The sequence below is a fragment of the Trachemys scripta genome, chromosome 2 (genome assembly GCF_013100865.1).
Source record: "Trachemys scripta elegans isolate TJP31775 chromosome 2, CAS_Tse_1.0, whole genome shotgun sequence".
Lineage (NCBI taxonomy): Eukaryota > Metazoa > Chordata > Testudines > Emydidae > Trachemys > Trachemys scripta.
In genome coordinates, this window is record NC_048299.1 from 205585253 (window position 1) to 205608167 (window position 22915).

General features: G+C 42.9%; 1 protein-coding gene across 1 annotated transcript in view; it reads left to right on the forward strand.

The window, feature by feature from the left end:
* Positions 1 to 22915, forward strand: part of TAF4B (TATA-box binding protein associated factor 4b) — a 114406-nt gene continuing 91491 nt past the window's right edge. Inside the window, exons 1-2 of the mRNA XM_034762803.1 lie at positions 1 to 746; positions 22212 to 22360. Of these exons, the coding sequence (XP_034618694.1) occupies positions 323 to 746; positions 22212 to 22360 (573 nt within the window). The 5' untranslated portion in view covers positions 1 to 322. The remainder of the gene's footprint in view (positions 747 to 22211; positions 22361 to 22915) is intronic.

A 22915-nucleotide genomic window follows, 5' to 3' on the forward strand; every position in this document is an offset into this window, starting at 1 on the left:
GTACCGGGCTCTAGAAGCCTAGGGCGCCGGCGCAATAGCGTGAGCCGGCTCCCTGTACCCGGTCGCCTCCGCTGGGGGGGAGGCCCAGCCCAGCCTGCCCCACGTGTGCGCAGCCGGCAGGGGACGGATGACCATGTGTTTTCGCCAGTGTGGCAGCGGGAGCCTCCCGGAGCAGACCGCACGCCGAGGTGGTGTGTGAGCCCCGGGTCCTGCCGCGCCGCTGAGAGACCAGCCTTCCCCTTCCCGGCTGCTATGCTGTGGGATAACGCGGACGTCCCGGGAAACTCCAACCCTCCCCGCCTTGGTCCCGTTCTCCTCCTCCATGAGCACCTCTGCGGCAGCCCCGGTGAGGGTGATGCCCGCCGGGCACCCTGAGCAGGCAGTGGCGGCTCCTGCAGCGAGCGGGGCCGGTGGGGCTCAGCCGGCACCTGCCCTGCTCTGCTCTCAGAACACGGCCCCCCCTGCTTCTGTCTCCGCCGCTGGCGCTCCCGCGGGGGCCCAAGCAGTTGCCTTGAGCCACGCAGTGACTAAGGTTCCCATCAGCCTGGTGCCTGGCGTTACCCAGCAGTCACGGGTGGTGACTGCCCCCATGGGGACTCTGGTGGCTAAAGTGGCCACTGTCACCGCTGCCCAGCAGCCACCCAAGAACTCTGGTGGGCCTAGGCTGGCTGCTCCTCAAACCGTGGCTCCCAAAGCCCCCCAGACCACTACAATACAACTGCCTGCAAACTTCCAGATCCCACCAGGTGAGTCTCCTGCTTTTCTCTTCTACGCCCCTGAAAGGCATCGCACTGCTAAAGGACCGCTGTTGTGCTAGGAGAGTTCAGTGCCCTGTGAAACTTCTTTAGCAAGCTGACTACAGTCGTAATGCAAAGTGCTCCACTTTGATCCTGAAGTACTGTTCTAGATTCTTTTGTAAAGCTCTCAAGTAGGAGGAAAAAATCAGGAACGTTTATATCTTTCTGTTTATATGTTCTCATGTATTCATTTAAGAATGGCCATACTAGTCCCTCTAGCTCAGTATCCTGTCTTCTGATAGAGCCCAGCTTGGATACAAAATTTATATCTGTGGCTATAAAGCAGATATCTCTGGAGTTGCCCGGCTCTAGCAACAACCAGCAGGGCCGTGGCCAGTGGACCGGGTCAGGAACTGCAGCGGCAAAAGCAGCAGCAGCATGTCAGGCCACCACTTGCAGGAGCCAATGCCCAACCCGGGCAGCTCCTCTGGTGTGGCTATACGTCCCCCATCCCTACCCACTGGGGTGGGCACCAGGTTCACCGGCAGCTATCCCTGATCATGCTAAGCCCTGATCATGCTAGTGGTTCTCAACCTGTGGGCTGCTTGCAGCCCAATCAGCACAGAGTTGCAGCTCATGTGGCATCCTCAGGGCCATACAGGTATTTTTGAATGCGGCCCACAATGGTAAATAGGTTGAGAACCACTGCGCTAGTGTGTGCAAGTGGCTCGTGGGCTTCCAGACAGGAGAAGCACTCCACTGTGTGGAAGGGACTCCTGTCCGGGAGCATGCGAGCCATTTGCTCACAATAGCATAAGGGACAGCTGCTGGTAAGCCTGGTGCCCACCCCAGTGGGTAGGGCTTGGGGGGTGGTACAGCCACACTGGAGGAGCTACTCCAGTCTAGCTGCTGCAGTTCCTGGCTTGGTCGCTGGCCATGGCCCTGCTGGTGTCACTCGTTGTTGCTAGAGCCCTACAACTCCATGGATAGCCACAGCTATCCGCATCCATGGATATACATTTTGAATCAGCGCAGGTGCTTCAGAGAGAATGAACAGAATAAGCAATCATTGACTGATCCATCCTCTGTTGTCTACTCCCAGCTTCTGGCAATCAGAGGCTAAGGGCACCCAGAGTATGGGGTTACATGGGATCCCTGACCATCCTGGCTAATAGCCATTGATAGATCTGTCTTCCATGAACTTATCTAATTCTTTTTTGAACTCCTTTACAGTTTTGTCCTTCATAACTTCCCATGGCAGCGAGTTACACAGGTTGACTCTGTTGTGTGAAGAAGTACTTTCCTTTTTACATTTTCTTTAACCACTGCCCATTCATTTCATTGGGTGACACGTCTGGAACTTGTGCTGTGTAGGGGTAAATAACGCTTCCTTATTCACTTTCTCCCCACCATTCATGATTTTATAGACCTCTCTCATATCCATCTTTAGTCATCTCTTTTCAAAACTGAAAAGTCAGTCTTATTAATCTTTTTGGGATGGTGTGACCAGTATTCAAGGTGTGGGGGTACCATGGGTTTATATAGTGGCATTGTGCTATTTTCTCCTTTATCATCTATCGCTTTCCTAATGGTTCCTAACATTGTTAGCATTTTTGATTGTTGCTGCGCATTGAGCATATGTTTTCAGAGAATTATCCGCAATGACTCCAAGATCTCTGAGTGGTAACAGCTAATTTAGATCCCATCATTTTGTATATATGTTTGGGATTATGTTTTCCAATGTGCACTACCTTGCATTTATCAGCATTGAATTTCATCTACCATTTTGTTGCTCAATCACCCAGTTTTGTTAGGTCCCTTTGTAACTCTTCACAGTCAGCTTTGGACTTAACTATCTTGAGTAATTTTGTCTTGTCTGCAAACTTTTGCCACCTCGCAGTTTACCCCTTTTTCCAGATCATGTATGAATATGTTGAACAGCTCTGGTCTCAGAACATATCCCCAAGGGACATCACTGTTTGCCTCTCCATTCTGAAAACTGACCATTTCCTCCTATTGTTTGTTTCCTACCCTGTCTTTTAACTAGTTGCTGATTCATGAGAGGACCCTTCCCTCTTATCCCATGACTGCTTACTCTGATTAAGAGCCTTTGGTGAGGGACCTTGTCAAAGGCTTTCTGAAAGTCCAAGTACACTATATCCACTGGATCATCCTTGTCCACAATGTTTGTTGTTTTCCCCTCAAAGAATTCTAATAGATTGGTGAGGTGTGATTTCCCTTACCAAAAGCCATGTTCACTCTTCCCCAGTGTGTTCATCTGTGTGTCTGATAATTCTGTTCTTTACTACAGTTTCAACCAAATTGCCTAGTACTGAAGTTAGACTTGCTGTCCTTTAATTATCAGGATCCTCTCTGGAGCCTTTTATAAAAATTGGTGTCACATTAGCTGCGCTCCAGTTATCTGGTACAGAATCTGATTTAAATAAGTTACAGACCAAAGGTAGTTCTGCAATTTCATGTTTGAGTTTCTTCAGAATGCTTGTGTGAATACCATCTGGTCCTGGTGACTTATTACTGTTGAATTTATCAGTTTGTTCCAGTACTTCCTCTGTTGAGTCTTCAACCTGGGACAGTTCCTCAGATTTGTCACCCTAGAAAGAATGGCTCAGATATGGGCATCTCCCTCACATTTTCTGCAGTGAAGAATTCATTAGCTTGTCTGCAACAATCTTATCTTCCGTGAGTGCTCCTTTAGCACCTCGATTTTCCAATGGCCCTACTGATTGTTTGGCAGGCTTCCTGCTTCTGATGCACTTACATTTTTTTGCTGTTAGTTTGAGTCTTTGGTTGCTCTTCAAATTCTTTTTTGGCCTGCCTAATTATGTTTTTACACTTGCCAGAGTTTATGCTCCTCTTGGTTTTCCTCAGTAAGATTTTACTTTCACTTCTTTTAAGGATGCCTCTTTGCTTCTAACCACTTCTTTTACTTCGTTGGTTAGCCATGGTAATATTCTTTTGGTTCTCTTACTATATTTTTTTAATTTGAGCTATAGATTTGATTTGAGACTCTATTATGGTGTTTTAAAAAAAGTTTCCATGCAGCTTGCAGGCATTTCACTTTTTTGTGACTACTTTTTAATTTCCATTTAATTAGCTTCCTCATTTTTCCCCTTTCTGAAGTTGTGCTATTGTGGTGGGCTATTGTGATTTTAGTGAAGTTACTTAATTGCTCTGCCTAAAGTTTCTTGTAAAATAAGGTTAGTTCCCTACCTTGTAGAGGTGTTGTGCAGATACATCCATTAACATTTGTGAGGTGCTTGGAAAATACTGATGGTGGAAGGGAGAAGAGGACCTAGGTCGATCACCTTTTTGCACACTGAACTGTAGATTAAAAGCTGAACAGCCAGGTGGTGATATTTTCAAATGATAGAATTTAGTTCTGAAATGTTGTTGGTTCTAGCCACCCTCTCCCAAAAAGCAGATAGCAAAAATAGACTGGATTCAGAGACGTATACCAAAAATGATTGTAGAAAAAGTCTTCATGAAAAGAGATTGAAAGGATTGGAACATGCAGTTTAGGGGGCAGGTGAAGTGACAATATGATATATAGAAGATTGATCAGGTGCTCCACTCACCCTTCCTCATAATATTGTAAACAATGGGTTATTCCTCTTATCAGTGTTAAACTTGCTTTTCTGCCTGCCTCATCGCAAAGCTCTGGATTAGATGACCGCTTAGATAGTCCCTTCCATCCCTACGTTTCTTTGAGTCTGATTCACAGACAGCTTTTTTTAAAAACAGTCTGTTCACTGGAATTCACTGCCACTATATATCGAGACCACAAGACTTTAGTGGAATTCAAGAGCTGATGAACACTGATCTAGATTAGATGAAGTTCTTAACATTATAAGGGAAAGAAACAATCATACTTCCGTTGGAGGTTAACTTATGCCCTGAAAGTTCATACCCCAATTGTAGTGAAAAAATATTTGTATTTCCATAATTGTCTACCACCAGGAAAATTCCTATATTAAAAGCATTTGTTACTAACAGTCAGGATACTGGAGCAGATGGGCCACTGATCTGATCCAATATGGTAATTCCTATTGTATATTATCCACAATTTTCAGAACAAATTCAATATCCTGAAATACACTTTATGTATTCTTTTGTATTAAAGAATACTTCACAAAATTCCTGTTATGGAACCCTATAAAGTTTAAAAAAAAACTAACCTAGTTTCATTACTCAGTTTCACTTTCTGGTTCTCAGACTCCACCACAATGATGTGGTGTTCTAGGTTGTGAGCACATCAAGGACAAGTTTAAATCCTATCCAGCTTTCCATTGAAATGAAACATTGCAGAAGTGTGAGTGTTAAGTTTTGTGAATTCATTTATAAAAAAAATCTAAGTTTTGGCCTCTAATAAGGTCCTTTTACTACATACTGATTTTTGACATGAAGTTGGGTTTAAGAAGAAAAATTGAAGTGCATGCTCACTAGTGATTATCATAGTTTGGGAACTTTCATATGACTTTAAATCTATTCACTTTCCATGACTTTTTTCATAACTTGTGTACAATCTGTATTGAAGATGTAGTTTTATACAAGGCTTTTTTTCCTATCAGTTGTCTTTCCTATTTAAGTGAGGAAATAGTGTTGAATATGGTATCTATGGAACTACGCAGATGTCACAAATGCAGCATTACATTGCATCTTCTGTTTGAGCCTGGGATAGGAAAGGGTGAAGCTGAGCTAGGTTTCAGACTGGAGTTGAGGTTTTAATATTTAAAAATATTGCAACTTGTCTCTTAAAAAGCACATGGAGTTTCCTTCTGTGCTACCAGTGTACAAAGTTAGTTAAAACTCAAATGTACAAACATCACTGGGTGATGCACTTTGAATGATTATTTTGATCCTTTAAAAAGAGACTCTTACACTTGAGAAGGCTTTATTCTATTTACGTCTTCTGTCTGATTAAGATTTCATTCTTAATTAGCAAAATAAAAGGTTATTCAGGCAGGTAGTTCTGATGCTGAACTGTAGCATTATAACTAGGTAAGTGTTCATGTGAATGCCTCAAACACATGGTTGACTTAATCACTGAGTGTCAAAGCTTATATTTGAAAATAAATAGCTACAAAAACTAACAGGCAGAAATGAAAAATGGTAGGTACGAGAATACAAATAGCCTTCAAAATAGTGGTGTTCAATCTGTGGCCCTTGAGAGCAACTATTGAGAAAATATGCATTTAATTATGAATTAAAAGCATGTTCCCTGTGATTCTTGAAGTGTTTGAATTGGCCCTGTTGCTATGGGAAGAGGTAGGGAGCACCACTTACACTGTTCATTTTAAAGCACTTGCAGTGTGAACTGGGTGCACTCTTTAGTAGCAAGTATCAGGGGGTAGCCGTGTTAGTCTGTATCTACAAAAACAACAAAGAGTCTGGTGGCACCTTAAAGACTAACAGATTTATTTGGGCATAAGCTTTCGTGAGTAAAAACCTCACTTCTTTGGATGAAGTTAGGTTTTTACTCACGAAAGCTTATGCCCAAATAAATCTGTTAGTCTTTAAGGTGCCACCAGACTCTTTGTTGTTTCTTTAGTAGCAGATGCCCTTTCCTGGTTGCAGCTGCTCATTAGCTCCTCTGCTGGCTGCCTGCTGCTTTGTGAGAGAGATGGGAGGAGAGCGTTGCGCTGGGCTGTGGGAGTCCTGAGGGAGTTTGCCTGGCTCTGCCGGGTCTAGTGGACCAAAAAGCAATCCTAATTTCAGTCCTCCATCTTCCTTTCCCCCAATCCTTGTCCTTGGATCTCCTTATATTCTTTTTTGCCCTTTCTGTCACTGTTTCCTTTCCCCCTAAACAGCCATCCTGGGAAGCCCAGGGGAAGAGGAAAAACAGTTACAGCTCCCTGACTCTCTGGCCTGGGACAGGTTAGTCAGTCTTGTGCCAGCTGGCAAACTGTCTGCTGAGGACTGCTATCTAGCAGATAGGCAGAGCACCGTGCACTAAAGCCACTCCCCACTGTGCTTGAGGTATATGAGCTGTTGTCAGTTTCACAGCCACTGGAGGATGTACTGCACCAGAGGGGGATCCCTAGCAGGCACTTGCAGGTGGGGGACTAGCAGGTTCTCTGCCCTGTTCTGGTGACACAGAGTATGTATTTTCGCGCCTTCATCTGGAAATGTAATAAATACTCAGACTAAACAAATTGCTTCCTTAAAGGTAGGGTTTTCATCTTGCATCTGATACTCTTCCTGCTCTGCCTTCTCTTTAAAAAGTGAGTGTTGTTTTTGAGAGAACTTTACAGTCAATGCAGTCTGCATACAGAAAAACGAACAGCATGTGCAGTATTTACTTCCCGCCTGTGCAAATATGCCATTGTCCTGATCTGTGTTCATGCAGTCCGTGGCCTATGCTGATACTGCTAATGGTGGTTCAGATTGTGAGAGAGTCCGTGACACACAAGACAATCTGTTTGCTGAGGAGTGGACTGACCACTCACTTCAATTTACTGTTCGAAAAATAGTGGTGATAAATACTGTGCCAGTGTCAGTGATGGAAATAGTTGAAGGCTGGGTTTAGAGGATAAGGTTCCTGTTAATATTTTTGGTATAGCTCTTATCTTCCAAAATGGCTAGTAGGGTGAACAAGCTTTCTCACTGTCTTAGCACATGAGTCTACAGGGCTACAAAAATAAAAACCAAAAAACCTCTAGTAACTGACCTCACGTCCTGGGGTCCAACACATTTATGGAGGAGAGAAATGACATAGAGCAGCAGAAACAGCAGCAATTCTAATTTCAGTCCTCCATCTTCCTTTCCCCCCATCCTTGTTCTTGGATCTCCTTATATTCTTTTTTTGCCCTTTCTGTCACTGTTCATCTTTTCAGTTGTCTATCTACTTCTTCTCATCCTTACACTGTTTATCTGGGGGACAGTTTTAAAGGCCATTTTTGAAGGGTTGCCAGCAGCCAAACGGGTCTGTTTCCCTTATGGAAGGGCAGTGCAGTGAAGTGTGAAACTTGCCTAGATACTGATGGATTTACCTTTGTTACTTCAATATGCTTACGGTAGGGATACTTTTCAAAAGCCTTACAACTGTTACTAAATCTGGTCTAGCTCTACTGGTGTTAGCAGTGTTGTCATGTACTAGGGCTGCCAGCTACTGTTTTTTGTCAGGTATGTGTCCTGTGAGCAGGGTTAGATGATGCTTAAAATAGTAGCAGCAGCCCGGTTACACTAGGGGTGCCAAAATTGCTAACGCCAATGGAGCTGAACAGGTGTGTTAGCAACAGTGGATAGGTAAGCTTGAAAAACAGCCTTAGTGTAAGCAGGGCCCTACAGTGCATAACATGCTTTTCTACTTGCTGCAGAAAGCAAGTGACTAAGATTATGGGAATTTAGTCACTTTCTCTTTTCATCTGGGTCCTCTACAAAGAACTGTTTTACTTGCTTCTGGCAAGTTCACTGCCACCTAAGGTCTGTACAAGCTGATTTTGGCTAACTGTTCAGAAAGGTTAGGCCTTGTCTACACTACACAGTTTTGTCAACAAGTCAGCTTTCATTGACAAAACAGTGAAGGTGTACCCACTGAAATGCTCTTCCTGCCGATGTAACTCCCCTGCTATGCCGACACAATAAAACCACCTCGGCGAGCAGCCTAGAGCTTTTTTGCGACATAATTAGAGCGATGCTGCGTCACTCTGGCTCCTCACTTAGTTATGTCACCCTAAGTGGCCTCCAGGAGGTGTCCCACGGTGCCCATCATGACTGCTCTGGTCAGCAGTTAAAACTCTGCAGCCCTGAAGATACACGGGTATGCACACCTCCCCTCTTTAGAAGCCTGGGAATTTTTGAAATTCCTCTTCCTGGTTGCTCCTGGTGCACAGTTCACACAGCATCTTCCCAGCTGACCTTCACACAGCAGATGTGCTTCCATGTGGCACACACCGGCGCTGTCTGATCTGCTGAGTATGTGGGGAGAAGAGGCTGTGCAATCGCAGCTTTGCACCAGCTGTAGAAATTTCAATACTCCGGGCTGATTGCATGAAAGGCACACGCAGCAGTGCCAGTGCCATGATAAAATCAAGGAGCTGAGGCAGGTGTACCAAAAGGTAAGCTGTTGCTCTGGAGCAGCATCGAAAACATGCCACTCCTATAAGGAGTGGCACGCTATTCTTGGTGGCGACTCCACCTCCACCAAGAGCCCAGTGGATACTTTGGGGAGGACTGGAAGCAGCGGCCAGTTGAATCAACCCCGATGAGGACCTGGTGGACGAGGAGGTGGAACTGGAGGACGAGGTGGAGCATAAGGCAAAGTTGTCTAGATGCCTGGTGAATCAGGACCTCTTTTCCAGTCCGGAGGGATCTAGTTGGTCCCAGCACTCCAACTCTGGCTTGCAGGATGCAAGAGAGGGGAGCTACGGTAAGTGCTCATTTTGCTTTGATACTGCAAAGTGAGAGGAGATTGAGCTCTCATGTACTTCGTTATATGGTAGAGGAGGGATAAGGGACAGAAATTAATAAAGCCTGCCCATCTATGCAGTGGGGCCACAGCAAAAAGTATGTTAATGTACACAGGGATGTCTCTGGAATCCTCCATAGTGATCTCTAGGAAGGAATTCTGCCATCCTCTGCTGAATATTCCTTGGGAGAGCTGCCTTGTTTCTCCCTGTCACTATAGGAAACTTTGCTGTACTACCCAGCAATTACCTCTGCAGGGACCAAAGCATCACACAAGCAATCAGCATACAGAGCTGGTCTGAAGCCACACGCATTGCTCCCTTGCATCCTGGGTTACCCTGAGGAGTGAGATCTGGTTCGATTCCTAGCCTATGGAAAAGGGAAGAGTACCAGTATTCAGAATAGGCTCCCTAGCCACTTATAATAGCCCCCTTTGCAAACCGGCCTTTGTCCCTTCTTGCCTTTTCCCCACCCCAGCTGTGAACTCCCCATAATTGGGACTCTCAGTGACCTGTATGCTAGCCACAGGACCGTGAGAAAGAGGTGTGTGTAACTTTTTGTGATTCACGGCTGTGAGGGCACTCACGATATGGTATCTTTTGATTGTTTCCTTGCCTTCTGCAGATGTGTCCTTGAGAACACACTCCTCCACACCAGCAACGCACCTCCATCAGATAAGGCAGTGACCCAGGAGGAGAAAAGAGGATATGTTTCTTAAAGTTCTGCAGTGAATAGATGCAGCACATAGTGAAATGAGCGTCGAGGGAGACAGTAACTGAAAGACTGAGGCTGGATAGCTGCGAAAGGACATGGGTAGGAGTGGAAGATAAAGTTCCTGGAGGACCAGCCAGAGATGTTGAAGTCCCTCATTAGCCTGCAATCAGAGCAAATCCATGCCTGACTCCCCTTCCAGCCACAACAGAACACCGGTCCATGCCCTCCCCAAACTCCCCCACCACAGTCGTTGCACGGTCCTGGTTCCTCACGGTACCCTGTGCACTCCACGCCTGGGGGCAGGTTTTCCAATGAAAGCTGGAATTACACCCAGTTGTGAGCCCTAACTGCAAGACTGTTCCTCACTTTCATGTTCCCTGTTTGTCCAAAAGTTTGTGTTTTATCCAGTTATTAAACTCGAGTTGTTGAAATAATGAGTCTTTATTGGTGACATACCTACATCGCTCAGTGCTACCATTGAAACACAGTGGCTATAGGTAGGAATATTTGCTCTTTGCAATTAACGCTCAAGAAGCAAGCACTACAGGAGTAATTCATGGTGGCAAGTAAACATTGCCTGGCCAAATTCATCACATACAGGCACATTACTGGGAATTGTTGTCCAAATGTTCCTTCAAAGACTCCTTGATTCAGATAGCCTTCTGCTGCGCTCCTCTAATTGCCCTTGTATCTGACTGCTCAAAATCAGCAGCCAGCCAATCAGTGGCCCACCCCTGGGGAAACTTCCCCCTTTGATTTGCACATATTATGGAGTGTACATCAGCCCACAATAGTTTCCTTATTGAGGTCTAAGTGGCCAAAAAGAGAGTGCCAGAGACCTTTTAATCAGCCAAAAGGCACATTCAGTGGTCATTTGGCACCTGATGAACCTGTTGTTGAAGCGCTCCTGGCTGCTGTCTAGGTTCCTGGTGTAAGGCTTCATGAGCTATGGGAGCAAAGGGTAGGCGGGGTCTCGAAGGATCAGTATGGGCATTTGCACATCCCCCACTGGAATCTTCTGGTCTGGAAAGAAAGTCCCAGTGTGCAGCTCTCTGTACAGTCCAGTATTCCGAAAGATGCATGCATCATGCAACTTCCCTGACCACCCTGCATTGATGTCAGTGAAACAGCTGTGGTCATCCACTGGCACCTGCAAGACTATGGAGAAGTAGCCCTTTCGGTTGATGTACTCTGTTGCAAGATGGTCTGGGGCCACAATTGGGATGTGCGATCCATCCATCGCCCTTCCACGTTTAGGGAATCCCATTGCCTCAAAGCCAGTACTTTCAGAGATGAAAGGAAGTTCTCCATTTTTAATTGCTGTGTTTATATATTTATATTGCTGTTTTATATTATGGAGGAGGAGGACAGTGAGTCTGCTCTATCTATTGCTCTTTTTAAATCTCTTGACTTTGAAATAAGCTCTGCTCCAAAGGCTGCTATTTTATATGTTGCTAATCACTCAGGTCTGTGCACATGAATTCAGGTGAAGGAGCAGTATTGTTGCTGGGTAGAAGAACAGTGTCATACTGTACCTATTCTACCCTTTCTCCTGCTTAGCAGATTCATCACAGGTTATTTGCGTGTGAGAGACTAGAAGGAAATATAAATGACTTAATTGGGAGAGTGTTCATTTGTCTCATTATAGTGAGAATAGAATGAATAAGATGCTCCTCACAAAGCCCTTGAAAGCAAACATAGATAAAAACCCATGAATGGATAACCCCTGGTTGAATTGTTGAAAGTGCTGCAATATCGCTTCAATTTAATAATTCTTTAAGTGACAAAAGAGCACTGGGCATCTGAATATCAGATATACTCCTTGGTAGAAACCCATAGCATGCTAAAATGCATAGAATAGTAAGTTAATAGACATATTTAGGTTCTTACTGTGACTCTGGCAAAACTTACTTCTGATTTGGATGACAAGTGAACAATGATCAGTGACATGATCATCCTGTTCAAATGTTTTTTTACTTTGTGTTTTACCACTTCATTTTGCTGAAGCCATTCTTGATTTTTAAAGCTGTTATTTTCCAGCAGAACAGTCATAATCAACAACATGGAAAGAATGCCAATTTTTAAAGTTTATACCCAAATTTCACAGCAGTCTTACATTTCTTATCAGAAAAGATGGTCATTGTTCAAGTTAAGCAACACTAACTTACTGAGGTACAGTCTTTGTTCATAACCGATAAAGTGTTTCACATTAGAGACGAAGAAATATGGCAGCTCAGAGCCTAACATTTTAGTCTCTTAATCATTTAAAATCCAGCATGAATCAATGTAATTGGTGTTATCATTCAAACCTTAACTGATGGCATTGTGTTTCCACTGACACTTGAAATTGACTAAGCCACAATATAATATGAAAATTTCTCTTGAAGAAAACTACCATGCTTTGGTTCGGATTTGCCTGTTCTATACTACAGAAAGGTGAAGAGTGTTTGGGCCTAACTTTTCACTTCTCTTTGGGCAGAGACTATTTGAACACTGCCACCGAACCTATTTTGACGGCTGCTCTGCAGCCAAGCCTTTGACCAACTCAGACAGCTTTTTGTCAGCACTTCTGCATCCCAACTCTTTGCTCTTGTAGAACCTTGATAGATTTGCTGGCTTGAAAGCTGAATAATTGAAGTCTCAAGTAATACTGTCTGGACCATTTATCCTCAGTCAATTGTGTGAGATTTATTCACCTGAGCCCAAGTACTCCTGGGACCTTAGTTGCTGCTGAGGGAGTCGGGCTCCTTGAACTGCTGTTAGATTACTATTGGCTGAGCTGGCTGCTGGTAAGTAAAGTTGCCACGTCTTCACATTCAAAGAAACTGCTGCTCCACGAAGCATGTAATTCACACGCCACACCCTGTTCGTTTTTCTGCTGTGTATTGCTCGGTCTAGTTTATGCCCGCTTTAATTTAATTGCTTTGAATAGCAAGTCAACTGTGTGGCACATTCACACAGCACTATATATAGCTACACTGCAATATAGATACTGTAATGATCCCCCAGGACAGATCTTTTCTATTTGTATAGCTTTCATGTTACAATGGATAGAACAAAGAAAGTGTCTCAAAGTTTTTGAATGTGTGTCAGGAGGGGAACTTGATTCTCCCCAGCACACTATAAAGTGTTAGATAGTTACCTAGCTCGAGTTAGCATCTTCAAAGACCCAGGGCAAGATAAAGCAATTGTACTTTAGCATATGCTAAAAGCTTTGTCAAGTGAAAGCCTAAGGGCTAGTCTACACTGGCAATACTAAAGCACTGCCGCAGCAGCGCTTTAGGGTGCCTTGTGTGGTCGTGGCTCTAAAAAAAAAAATCCCCACCTCCACGAGGGGTGTAGCTCCTGGCACCAGGGGGCATAGCTCCCATCGCTGGTGCACTGTCTACACTGGCGCTTTACAGCGCTGAAACTTGCTGTGCTCAGGGGGGTGTTTTTTCACACCCCTGAATGAGAAAGTTGCAGCGCTGTAAATTGCCAGGGTAGACAAGCCCTAAGGAAGCCCACATGCTACTACACAACTGCTTTGTCTTGACCAGGATTTTTGAAGATGCTAACTAGACTGAGCGAGGTGACTCAGTCTAGCATTACGCTTTTAAATCCTAGTCTAGACAAAGCCTAAGGGCTTTTCTTCATAGGAAAATTGTTCCAGAATGAAGTGTTCTTACTTGCACTGAATGCCAACTAGGAGCTATGGTGAAATAGCTTATTCCGGTCACTTTCCTCATATAGACAAGCCCTTATATAGAGCATTGACTGGTGGCTTAATTTGGGCTAATTAAAAAAAAATTAGAGGTGTTTATAAACTCTGAACATTAAGCAGTGATATAGGTTTGGAGTTATTTTTAAACAGAGCCCTTGATTTTACTCAGTTATTTGGCAAACACTAAAATCCATTCATTCTAAAGTTGAAAGTTTATTGATTAAATACAAGAACAAGAAATTAAAATAAGCCTTTTTACTGAAACTATGGTTGAGTGATTATGCAAAACAAACCTAAATCAAAACCTTTGAAGACTATCTCCTTTTGGGGGCAAAATATTAGTCTCTTATTTTCACATCAACCTCTCGATGAAAAGGAAAGGGTTAATTTTACTTTCAATCCTGATGCACAAAGGGTATTCATTTCTCTTTTTTCTAACAGACAAGGTGGAGGAAATACAGCTTTTATTCATGTCTTTGGAACACTGGATGGCAGGCCGGTCACAAATGGATGCTTTGGCTAACAGACTGACCATAGCACCTGTTGCTTGGAACTTGGATCACTTTTCTAGTCAGGGACATCTGAATAGGTCTTTTCTTATTAGAGAGGGCAGGGTTATGGTCATCTCATCTCACTATGCTGATGCAATGCAACTGATTTTAGTTTGGAGAAAAGCCAAGAGGATTGGAAGAAAAATAGCAGGGAAGAAAGTAACAACATGGAAGGCAGGCAAAACAGGATCTTACGTGCCTCTGCAATGCTAGCAATTAGGTATCTTCACTGATGGGCTGAGGACAGGATGTCATGATAATATTCAGCTCTCAGAGGTGACAGTTTCTTAAACAAGAGCATGCTTATTCCCCCCACACACACAGTTCCTCATAGCTCCTTGTCAATTGCTGGAAATGGGCCCTTTTCATTACCACTACAAACAGTTTTTTCTCTCCTGCTGATAAAAGCTCACCTTAACTGATCACTCTCCTTACAGTGTGTATGGTAACACCCATTGTTTCATGTTCTGTGTGTGTGTATATATCTGTCTATATATCTACTGTATTTTCCACTATATGCAGATGAAGTGGGCTGTAGCCCACGAAAGCTTATGCTCAGATAAATGTTAGTCTCTTTAAGGTGCCACAAGTACTCCTGTTCTTTTTGTGGATACAGACTAACACGGCTGCTACTCTAAAACCTGTCATTTCGTCTCAGTTATCATGATATCACGATATGGTAGTCAGGGTCCACATCATTTAGGTGTCAGATGTCAAAAGCACAAAGGCACAGACTCCGTGGGAGCTCCAGGGCTGGAGCACAGACGGGGGAGGGGGAGAGAATTAGCGGGAGCTGAGCTCCCCCCAGAGCACCTCTTGCCCGCCAGTGGCTCCGACAATCAACTCCTCCACCTCCCTCCCGGCACCTCCTGCCCACTGCAATCAGCTGTTTTGCAGTATGCAGGAGGTGCGGAGGGGGAGGGGCAGGGCACACTTGGGGAAGGAGATGGAAAGAGGCGGGGAGGGGGTGGAAAGGGATGGGGTCAGGCATGGGGCAGAAAGGCGGGTCGGGGATGGGATGGAGTGAGGTGGGGACCTGGGGCTGAGCACCCCCCTGGAACAAATGGCACCTGTGCAAAACCATATCCCTAATTGAACACCAAAAGTAAAGGTTAGTCAGTGCAGACTGTGGGGCATCTGAGAATTCTTTCCAATTAACTAAATGGCAGCTGCCATTTAGCATCAGCTTAATTCTCCATGGACTTCAGATGAAGCGCCAAGTAGAGTACATTGGATGACAGTCTCACTAGTTATCCAGTTTGAAGGTCAGAGAAGGATTATTCCAAACAAGAAACTCAACCTCCTGGCCACGTGCAATTCAGGTATGTCTACCCTGCAATGTAAATCCAGGGTGGTTAGAACTCAGGTTAGCAGAGCATTGTTAATCTAGAGGCCTTGAGCATTTATACTCATTTGTAACCCCAGGTTAGGAATTGTTGATGTTTGGGTCCCAACCTGGGGCTACATTATGCAGGCCCGAGTGTAACCACCCATATCCCAGACTTCCTAGTGCTCTCCCAAAAGGTGACTACTCCAGTCCTTTGTTCATGGTGCAATGTGGGAAAATTTGACCGCCCACCAAACTTGACTGTCCAGAGGACAAAGAAAGTCATCCCATGGGATTGTGGAATACTTTTGGCAGATTCCAGAGCACAAGTCCAGTGAGGCTTTGACTATATTGCAAAACAATAGGGCTTGAACCCTGGGTCCTGGCTTGTCTCAGGCTTGGACCCTCCAAACTGTGGGGTCCTGCGATCCTGGGTCCAAGCCCAGGATTAGCACAATTTGCGTGTGTAGATGGAAGGGTGATTAGGCTTGAGCCTCAATTCAAACCCTGGGCTTACACGCTGTACTGTGAACATAGCACTCCTGTTTTTACTATGTTTTTTTTTTTAATCTGAACGTCGAGAGTCCAAGGCCAGGAGAGACACCATTGTGATAAGGCAGTACATGAAACCTAGCTTGCTGTCCAAACATTAGCAGCTTTAGCACTTAGTATGTGCCTAAAAAGAGGATCTGCGCTTGAGACGTCGTTAATCCTTAACATACGTCCATTACTGCGAGGTGTTCTAACGTATAAAATTAGCTTGGTTGACTTGCTGCACCCTACCTTGAGGACCTCCCTTATCCACCCCCTCATCTTGTCTCTGCCTATGCCAGATAGTCAGTCATTCAGTGGCCAGCTTGGGTGCAGAACCCTAGTGTAGACAGTCAAAGCTAGTATAAGCAACAATGTTCATCTGTGCATTTTACCCCTACTTGAAACTGGTAAGCTGCATGGATGCACCTCACGGTCTATAGCAGTTTTGCTAGCCTATGCTAGGCAGCTACGTTAAGGCAGCTAAACTAATGGCTGTAATTGGGGCTGATCCCCAGTGTAGACCAGGCCTAATGCTGGTTGCCTCCCAGTCTCTCCTCATAATCTGGCCACTGCTGCTAGTGAAATGAACAAAATAGGTCCAGTTCACAGCTGGGTTGTAGGGAAACTGTTAGCTTTCCTAAGCAGCAGAGTAAAACTAAGCTGTAGCAGATGCAAACACAGGAGCTACTCGCAAGTGGGGAGGACCCCTAAAAGGCTATCTGGGAGGGGAGTAATTGAGAACTCCCTTCCCCAAAGTTAGGTCATAGTGGAGTAGGGGAATGGGCTCTTTCTTGGAAGTTTTTACATTTATTTACTTTTTCTGTGTTTGGCACCATTCTGGTATCTGACCAGCATACAGAGAGAGTGCAGTCTGAATAGCAGCGTCCCCTATTGAGCTTCTCACGAATATGTTGGTTGGGGCTTGCTGTGCTAGCCCTTCCTATCTTCGGTATCAGCATCCATAGTAAGCGTCTGTTCAAGCCCTGATAAATGTATTTTACTTAGTCAGCAGTGTCCTTAGAAGACAAAATATAAACCTTAACCTATGTTGTGTAGGAAACCATACAGCCCCACAGCTTCAAAACTTTTATTCAAGTCATATAAAGGTTAGGTCTCTTTCAGATGTAATTTGCAGCTTTTGAGTTAAGATATCTTAAAGGGAAAAGAAATTAGAATGTCCTGCTTTATCTAATACAGTTTTAAACAGTATAAGTGATCAGGGCTTTCATTTATTTTTGACTTTTTTTTTCATAGCGGAAAAGGCCTCAGTATTTGTAGGCTATATATATATCAGGGAAATTGTCCTATCTTTGTTTTTGCTAACTTTCAACCATATTAATACCCTGTTTGTAATGCCTTAAGTGATTCCTTACTCATTTGAGTGTTTAAAGCCTGAGGACTCTGAGAAAATAATAGCTGGGATTTTCAAAGGAGTTAGGGGACCAAACCCTATTAACTTTCAATCGTATTTGAGCCCCTAACTTTCTTAGGTTTCAGAGTAGCAGCCGTGTTAGTCTGTATCCGCAAAAAGAACAGGAGTACTTGTGGCACCTTAGATTTGTTAGTCTCTAAGGTGCCACAAGTACTCCTGTTCTTTTAACTTTCTTAGGCGTCTCTGAAAATTTCATCCCACATTTCTCCTTCCCAACTCACTCTTTCAATCAAGGTAAACATTTAGCTGTTTTCTCATATGTCGTCTTCACTATTCAATGGAAATCAGTTCTATTTTACTCAGAAATGTTCCCCACTCTATCGTGGACGCATATCACAAGAGATGCGCAAAATCCAAATCTTGGTAAGGTTATGTAAGTGAAGGAGGAAGGGAGTGCCTTTAATGTTTTAAAATAATGTATTTGCTATTATGTCTAGACACATTCACTTATTGGTCTGAGATCTGAAAGTCTTTTTAAAAATCTCTCTGCCTTCTTCCACATTTCAATCAGGTCTTGAAAAGTGAATATTAACAGAGGTGGCAACAAACTTTTAACTAACAAAAATGAAGCTCTCCTACTGGAATAAATTTAAATGCTCTTGCTTTGAAAGTTCAGCTGCAGTAATTCCTGTTCTATTAGGACAGTTGGGTCAAATTCACACATCACTGGAGGAACTCTGAATGATTTACTTTGTAGCAGACTACTTTTTCATTTTCTGAGTATTGGGTCTTAGGCTCTTGTGGCAAGGAAAAGTGTTTTTAAAGAAATCATTTTGTTTAAATAGTATTCAAAATAATATTCAGAGTGACTATTTTCCTTGACAACACAAGTGTAAATGTGATAACTAAGGCTACACAGCGACACTCAGGCCTGTTCTGTACTTAAATTAGATTGACCTAGCTATGTCACTCGGGCCTGTGAAAAATGTCATGCCTGAGTACTGTGGTTAGGTGGACCCAAGCCCAGGTGTAGAGACAGTTAGGCTGACAGAATAATTGTTCTATTGACCTAGCAACTGCTTCACAGTTAGGTGAACTAATCACATCAATGGAAAAACCCCTTCCATTGATGCGAAAGCTTCTACACTAGGCACTAAAGCAGCACCCCTATGTGTGCTGTAGTTTCTGTGGTGTAGACAAACTTCAGGAAAGTTAAAATTAAGCCATGTCTAGACTTCCACATATGTCAGCAAAACTTACGTTGCTCAGGGAGGTGGGTAAAAAACACACCCCTGAGCAACGTAAGTTTTGCTGGCATAAGTGCTCGTGTGCACAGCGCTATGTTGGCAGATTCTCTCCTGCCATCAGAGCTTCTGCTGCTCATTTAGGTGGTTTTATTATGTCAATGGAAGAGCTCTCTCTCATCAGCATAGAGCGGCTACATGAGCGATCTTAGAGGCACAGCTGTATCGGTACAGCTGTGCTGCTGTAAGCCTGCTAATGTAGACGTGTCCTAAAAGTGTGAAGTTAAGTGCATTTAAACCCCTGTGCAAATTCTTGGATTAAGTGATAGTGAGCTAAGGCCAATTTACTTCTGAAAAAAATCCCCATGTAGATGCTCTCAAGGTACTTTAACTAATGCACTTAAGACCTTTAGTTAATTCGTCTTTACTTTCCTGAGTGCCCCATGTAGACAAGACTTTAGCTTTTACTGTATAGAAAGGTATTTCATATTTTAATCTTCCTCAGAGATGGTTAAAAGTTCCCCAGTATCATGTCATGATCCAATATATAATGGCTTTTGCAAGCTTTGCATTTTAAAGAAAGATATGTTTATGGATTGCACTTTAAGAACTTCCCTTGGTTGTGCACTTTTGGTGGGAATTGCTGTCACTTAAGCCAAGTCGAACTAGACAGCCCAGTAGTGAGTTTAGGTAATTTGATGATAGTGAACCCTTCCAGACATTGTGTTTGAGTTTTAGCAGGTCTTAATATAATCAGGACTTAAAGTATTGACAAAAATCTGTAATAAACTGAGCTAAGTTATTTCTGGCAATTTACATGAGTTAGATTAAAGAGCATATTTTAAAAGTTCATTTACTTATGTGACAAATACCCAAATTTATTAAACTTAAACACTAACATTTTGACTGCTATTTATTTTTAGCTGTCCATCCTGAGAGAAGCGTATGAAACTAAGGCCATGTCCACATTAGCAATCTTATTGTGGCATAGCTGTACCGGTGTAAGATTGCTCGTATAGCGGCTCTATGCTGATGGGAGAGAGCTCTCCCATCAACGTAATAAAACCATCTCCATGAGCAGCGGTAGCTATGTTGGCGGGAGACCATTTCCTGCTGACATAGTGCTGTGCACACTGGCGCTTCTGTCGGTGTAACTTATGTCACTCGGGTGTGAAAAAACATCCCTCAGAGCGTCATAATTTATACCGACAAAAGTGCTAGTGTAGGCATAGTCTGTGTCACTTCTATCCTCTTCTGTCATTGCACAAAGGGCTGGTCTCCACTACGGGAGATCAATGCTGCTGCTGCAATCGATGCAACAGGTATCTATCTAGTGAAGACCTGATAAATCGATGGCAGAGCACTCCCTGGTCAACCCCGTTACTCCAGCTCTTCGAGAAGCGTAAGGCAAGTCGACCAGAGAGCGTCTCCCGTTGACTTAACGCAGTGAAGACACTGGGGTAAGTTGACCTAAGCTAGGTAGACTCAGCTACATTATTCATGCAGCTGGAGTAGTGTAACTTAGGTCAACTTACCCCAGTAGTGAAGACAAGCCCAAAGTTAAGGTTGCAGACATGATAGGCAAATCTCTTGTTTAAAGAAACCAAAGGCCTTGTTTCCTCTGGAATGTTAAAAGCATGTTAGAAGAAAAAGATTATCCATCTCAAGATTTTTTTAGATTTTGTAATATGGAGTTTTAAGTGTGGGCCAAAACTGATCTGACAGTGTCCCTTTAATGTCTTCCAAATGTCAATATACCAAAGTGAATATATGCAGCAACAGTGAATTTCCTCTATCTACTTGGACATCTTTAATACAAGCAGAATGATTTACTGTAATTGACTAGTTATGAGATATTTTTCCTTCTCATGGAAACTTATGTATAAATAACGTAACTAATGCCAGTTACATCATTAGTGAACACCACACTTGGGCCCCAGTCCTGCAAACACTTGAGTAATGTTAAGCAAATACATATGTGAGTAGTCCAATTGAAGTCAATGGGACTGGTCATGTAAGTGATGTTAGGCATGTGCATAAGTGTTTGTAGGAGCAGGGTCTTGAAGACCAACTGGCTCCAGTCTGCTAAAAGATAACTAGTCTTAGTATTGCAAACCATGCCTCATTATGAGTATGTCTGCAAAGCAGCTTGGCGGCTAGCTAGCGGGCACACTCATTTTCAGGTCGAGGAGAGCTAGCATACGTATATTCTATCCGTGCTGGGAATTATACCCCCTAAATACATATGTGGGGTCTGGCAGGATTGTACTTGAGTGGCTAACCTCAGTCACCATCCAAGTTGTCACAGCCACGCTGCTGTATTTAGGCACCAACACACACATGTCTACCTGTGTTGCAAATTACACCTTCTGGTTGTTGTGTAAACTTCCTCCTTGTATGTGCAATAGCTGTCAGTTGAAGAAACTGTAGACCTTGAGTGGGTTTGTTTTGTGGTTTGCACATCCTGAGAACTGATATTAGATTGGATAACTTTTAAAACCGTTCAGTCAGTGTATTAAGTTATGTGAGATGCCTTGAGCATGGGATAGGTGATGGAGAAATCCAACTATAGAGTAGCAAACTTGAACTACAATCTTGTTTAAAAGTACAGAGGCTAAAGAGTGTGAAGTACCGCAAGCAAAAAGTATCACGTTGAGCGATTCTGGTTTGTATTATGTAACAAATGTAGACTTGCAGAATGCTTGGTTGAGTTGTTTCATATGTTTACTGATCTTTCATTGCTATGGAAAGCTCTGGAAAAGCTTAGTTATTAAAGATACCTTGAGTAAAATTTTAATATGCTTTTTAAAAAAAGGTTTTGGATATTGGGAGTTGCTACAGTGAAAGAAACATATAGGAAAAAAGACAATTCAAAGACAGGAAAGGGGCAAAGAAAGCAGGATGTCTTTTTCCTGAATGTCTAAATAAAATTTCTTGTTTCAGTTTAAAAAATTTTAAACCTATTTTGAAGAGGTCTTCAGCCAATGGCTGGCTCGTACTGGGAGCGACAATTGCTTTGTAATTAATATTAATCTGCCTACATATTTCAGTTTCCATTGCAAACTTCCTCTAAACTGTAAGTGCACACGTATGTTCATCTATGTTTAAGGGTACACTTGTTGGTTCAGGGAATTAAGTGCAGACAAATCTAGAAGAGCTCTTAAGCTCTCTGTCAGATAGTTGCATGAGCAAGTGCTGCCAACCAATCCGCTTTGGATTTTCTTCATATTTCTTTAAAAAAAAACAAGCAAACAAAAATCATTGGAAAAGCAAAAATCCAATTGTGTGTAATTAAAATCAAAATGTAATATGTGGTGTATTAAATGTGTGGCTCAGTATTGCTATTTGTTTAATGTTGCTGTCTGTGACTGTAATAGTTAAATAATATTGCTGTCATGAAACATATATAAAGTGCAAGACAGTCAAGTTAAGGCTGCTCTTCGAGCCTTAGCCCTTGCATTTCCTCACTCTTGTCACATTGCAGGGATATTGATATCACATTACCTCAGTTCTTTGCATGTAATACAATTTTTAAAAATTCCTTAGGTACTCTTCAATGCAGTAATTCCTCTTAACAGTCTGTTCCTTTTTCTTGCCAACAGGTACAGTTCTTATCCGAAGTAACAATGGTCAACTAATGTTAGTATCTCAACAAGCAATAGCTCGAGCACAGAGCCAGACACAAAATAACACAGGTGCAAGACCATCAATACCTACCAGCACACCTTCAGTCAGAATATGTACTGTACAGGTAAAACTTCTTCAAGCAGCTTGATTTTGCAATAGCTGTACCGTATTATGTTTCTTAATATGATGTATTTATAACTTAGTATTTGCAAACCTTGTAGAAGATTCATTAAATGTTGTTTGAAAGTCTTAGTTTTTCCCTAGAATTAATGTCACTGTGTATTTTGCTTTCATACTTTAAAAACTAGGCTTGGCCAGTTTTGATTTTTATCAGTAAACGTCAGTTTCACCATACATTCACAAACTGACTAAAATATTTCCATCAATAATCAGAATTTACAGATAGGCAAAGTAAAAAATGCTGCTCACATTTTAGTTTGATTTAAGAATATTTATTTTGCATATTTTGAGGTGGTGATGACTGTCTTAACAGTTTATAAAGCTTTCCATTTTGGAATCTGTCATTAATTTCCTGACCCCTTATTGTCTGACTCCTCTACCCCATAACTTCATGCAACTGTGAAAATTTAAATTGATTAATGAAAAAATTTAAAAATATCAATTCTGTTGAAATTAAAAATAAAAATCTGATTGTGCAAAGCCTGTTTAAAACAGACTC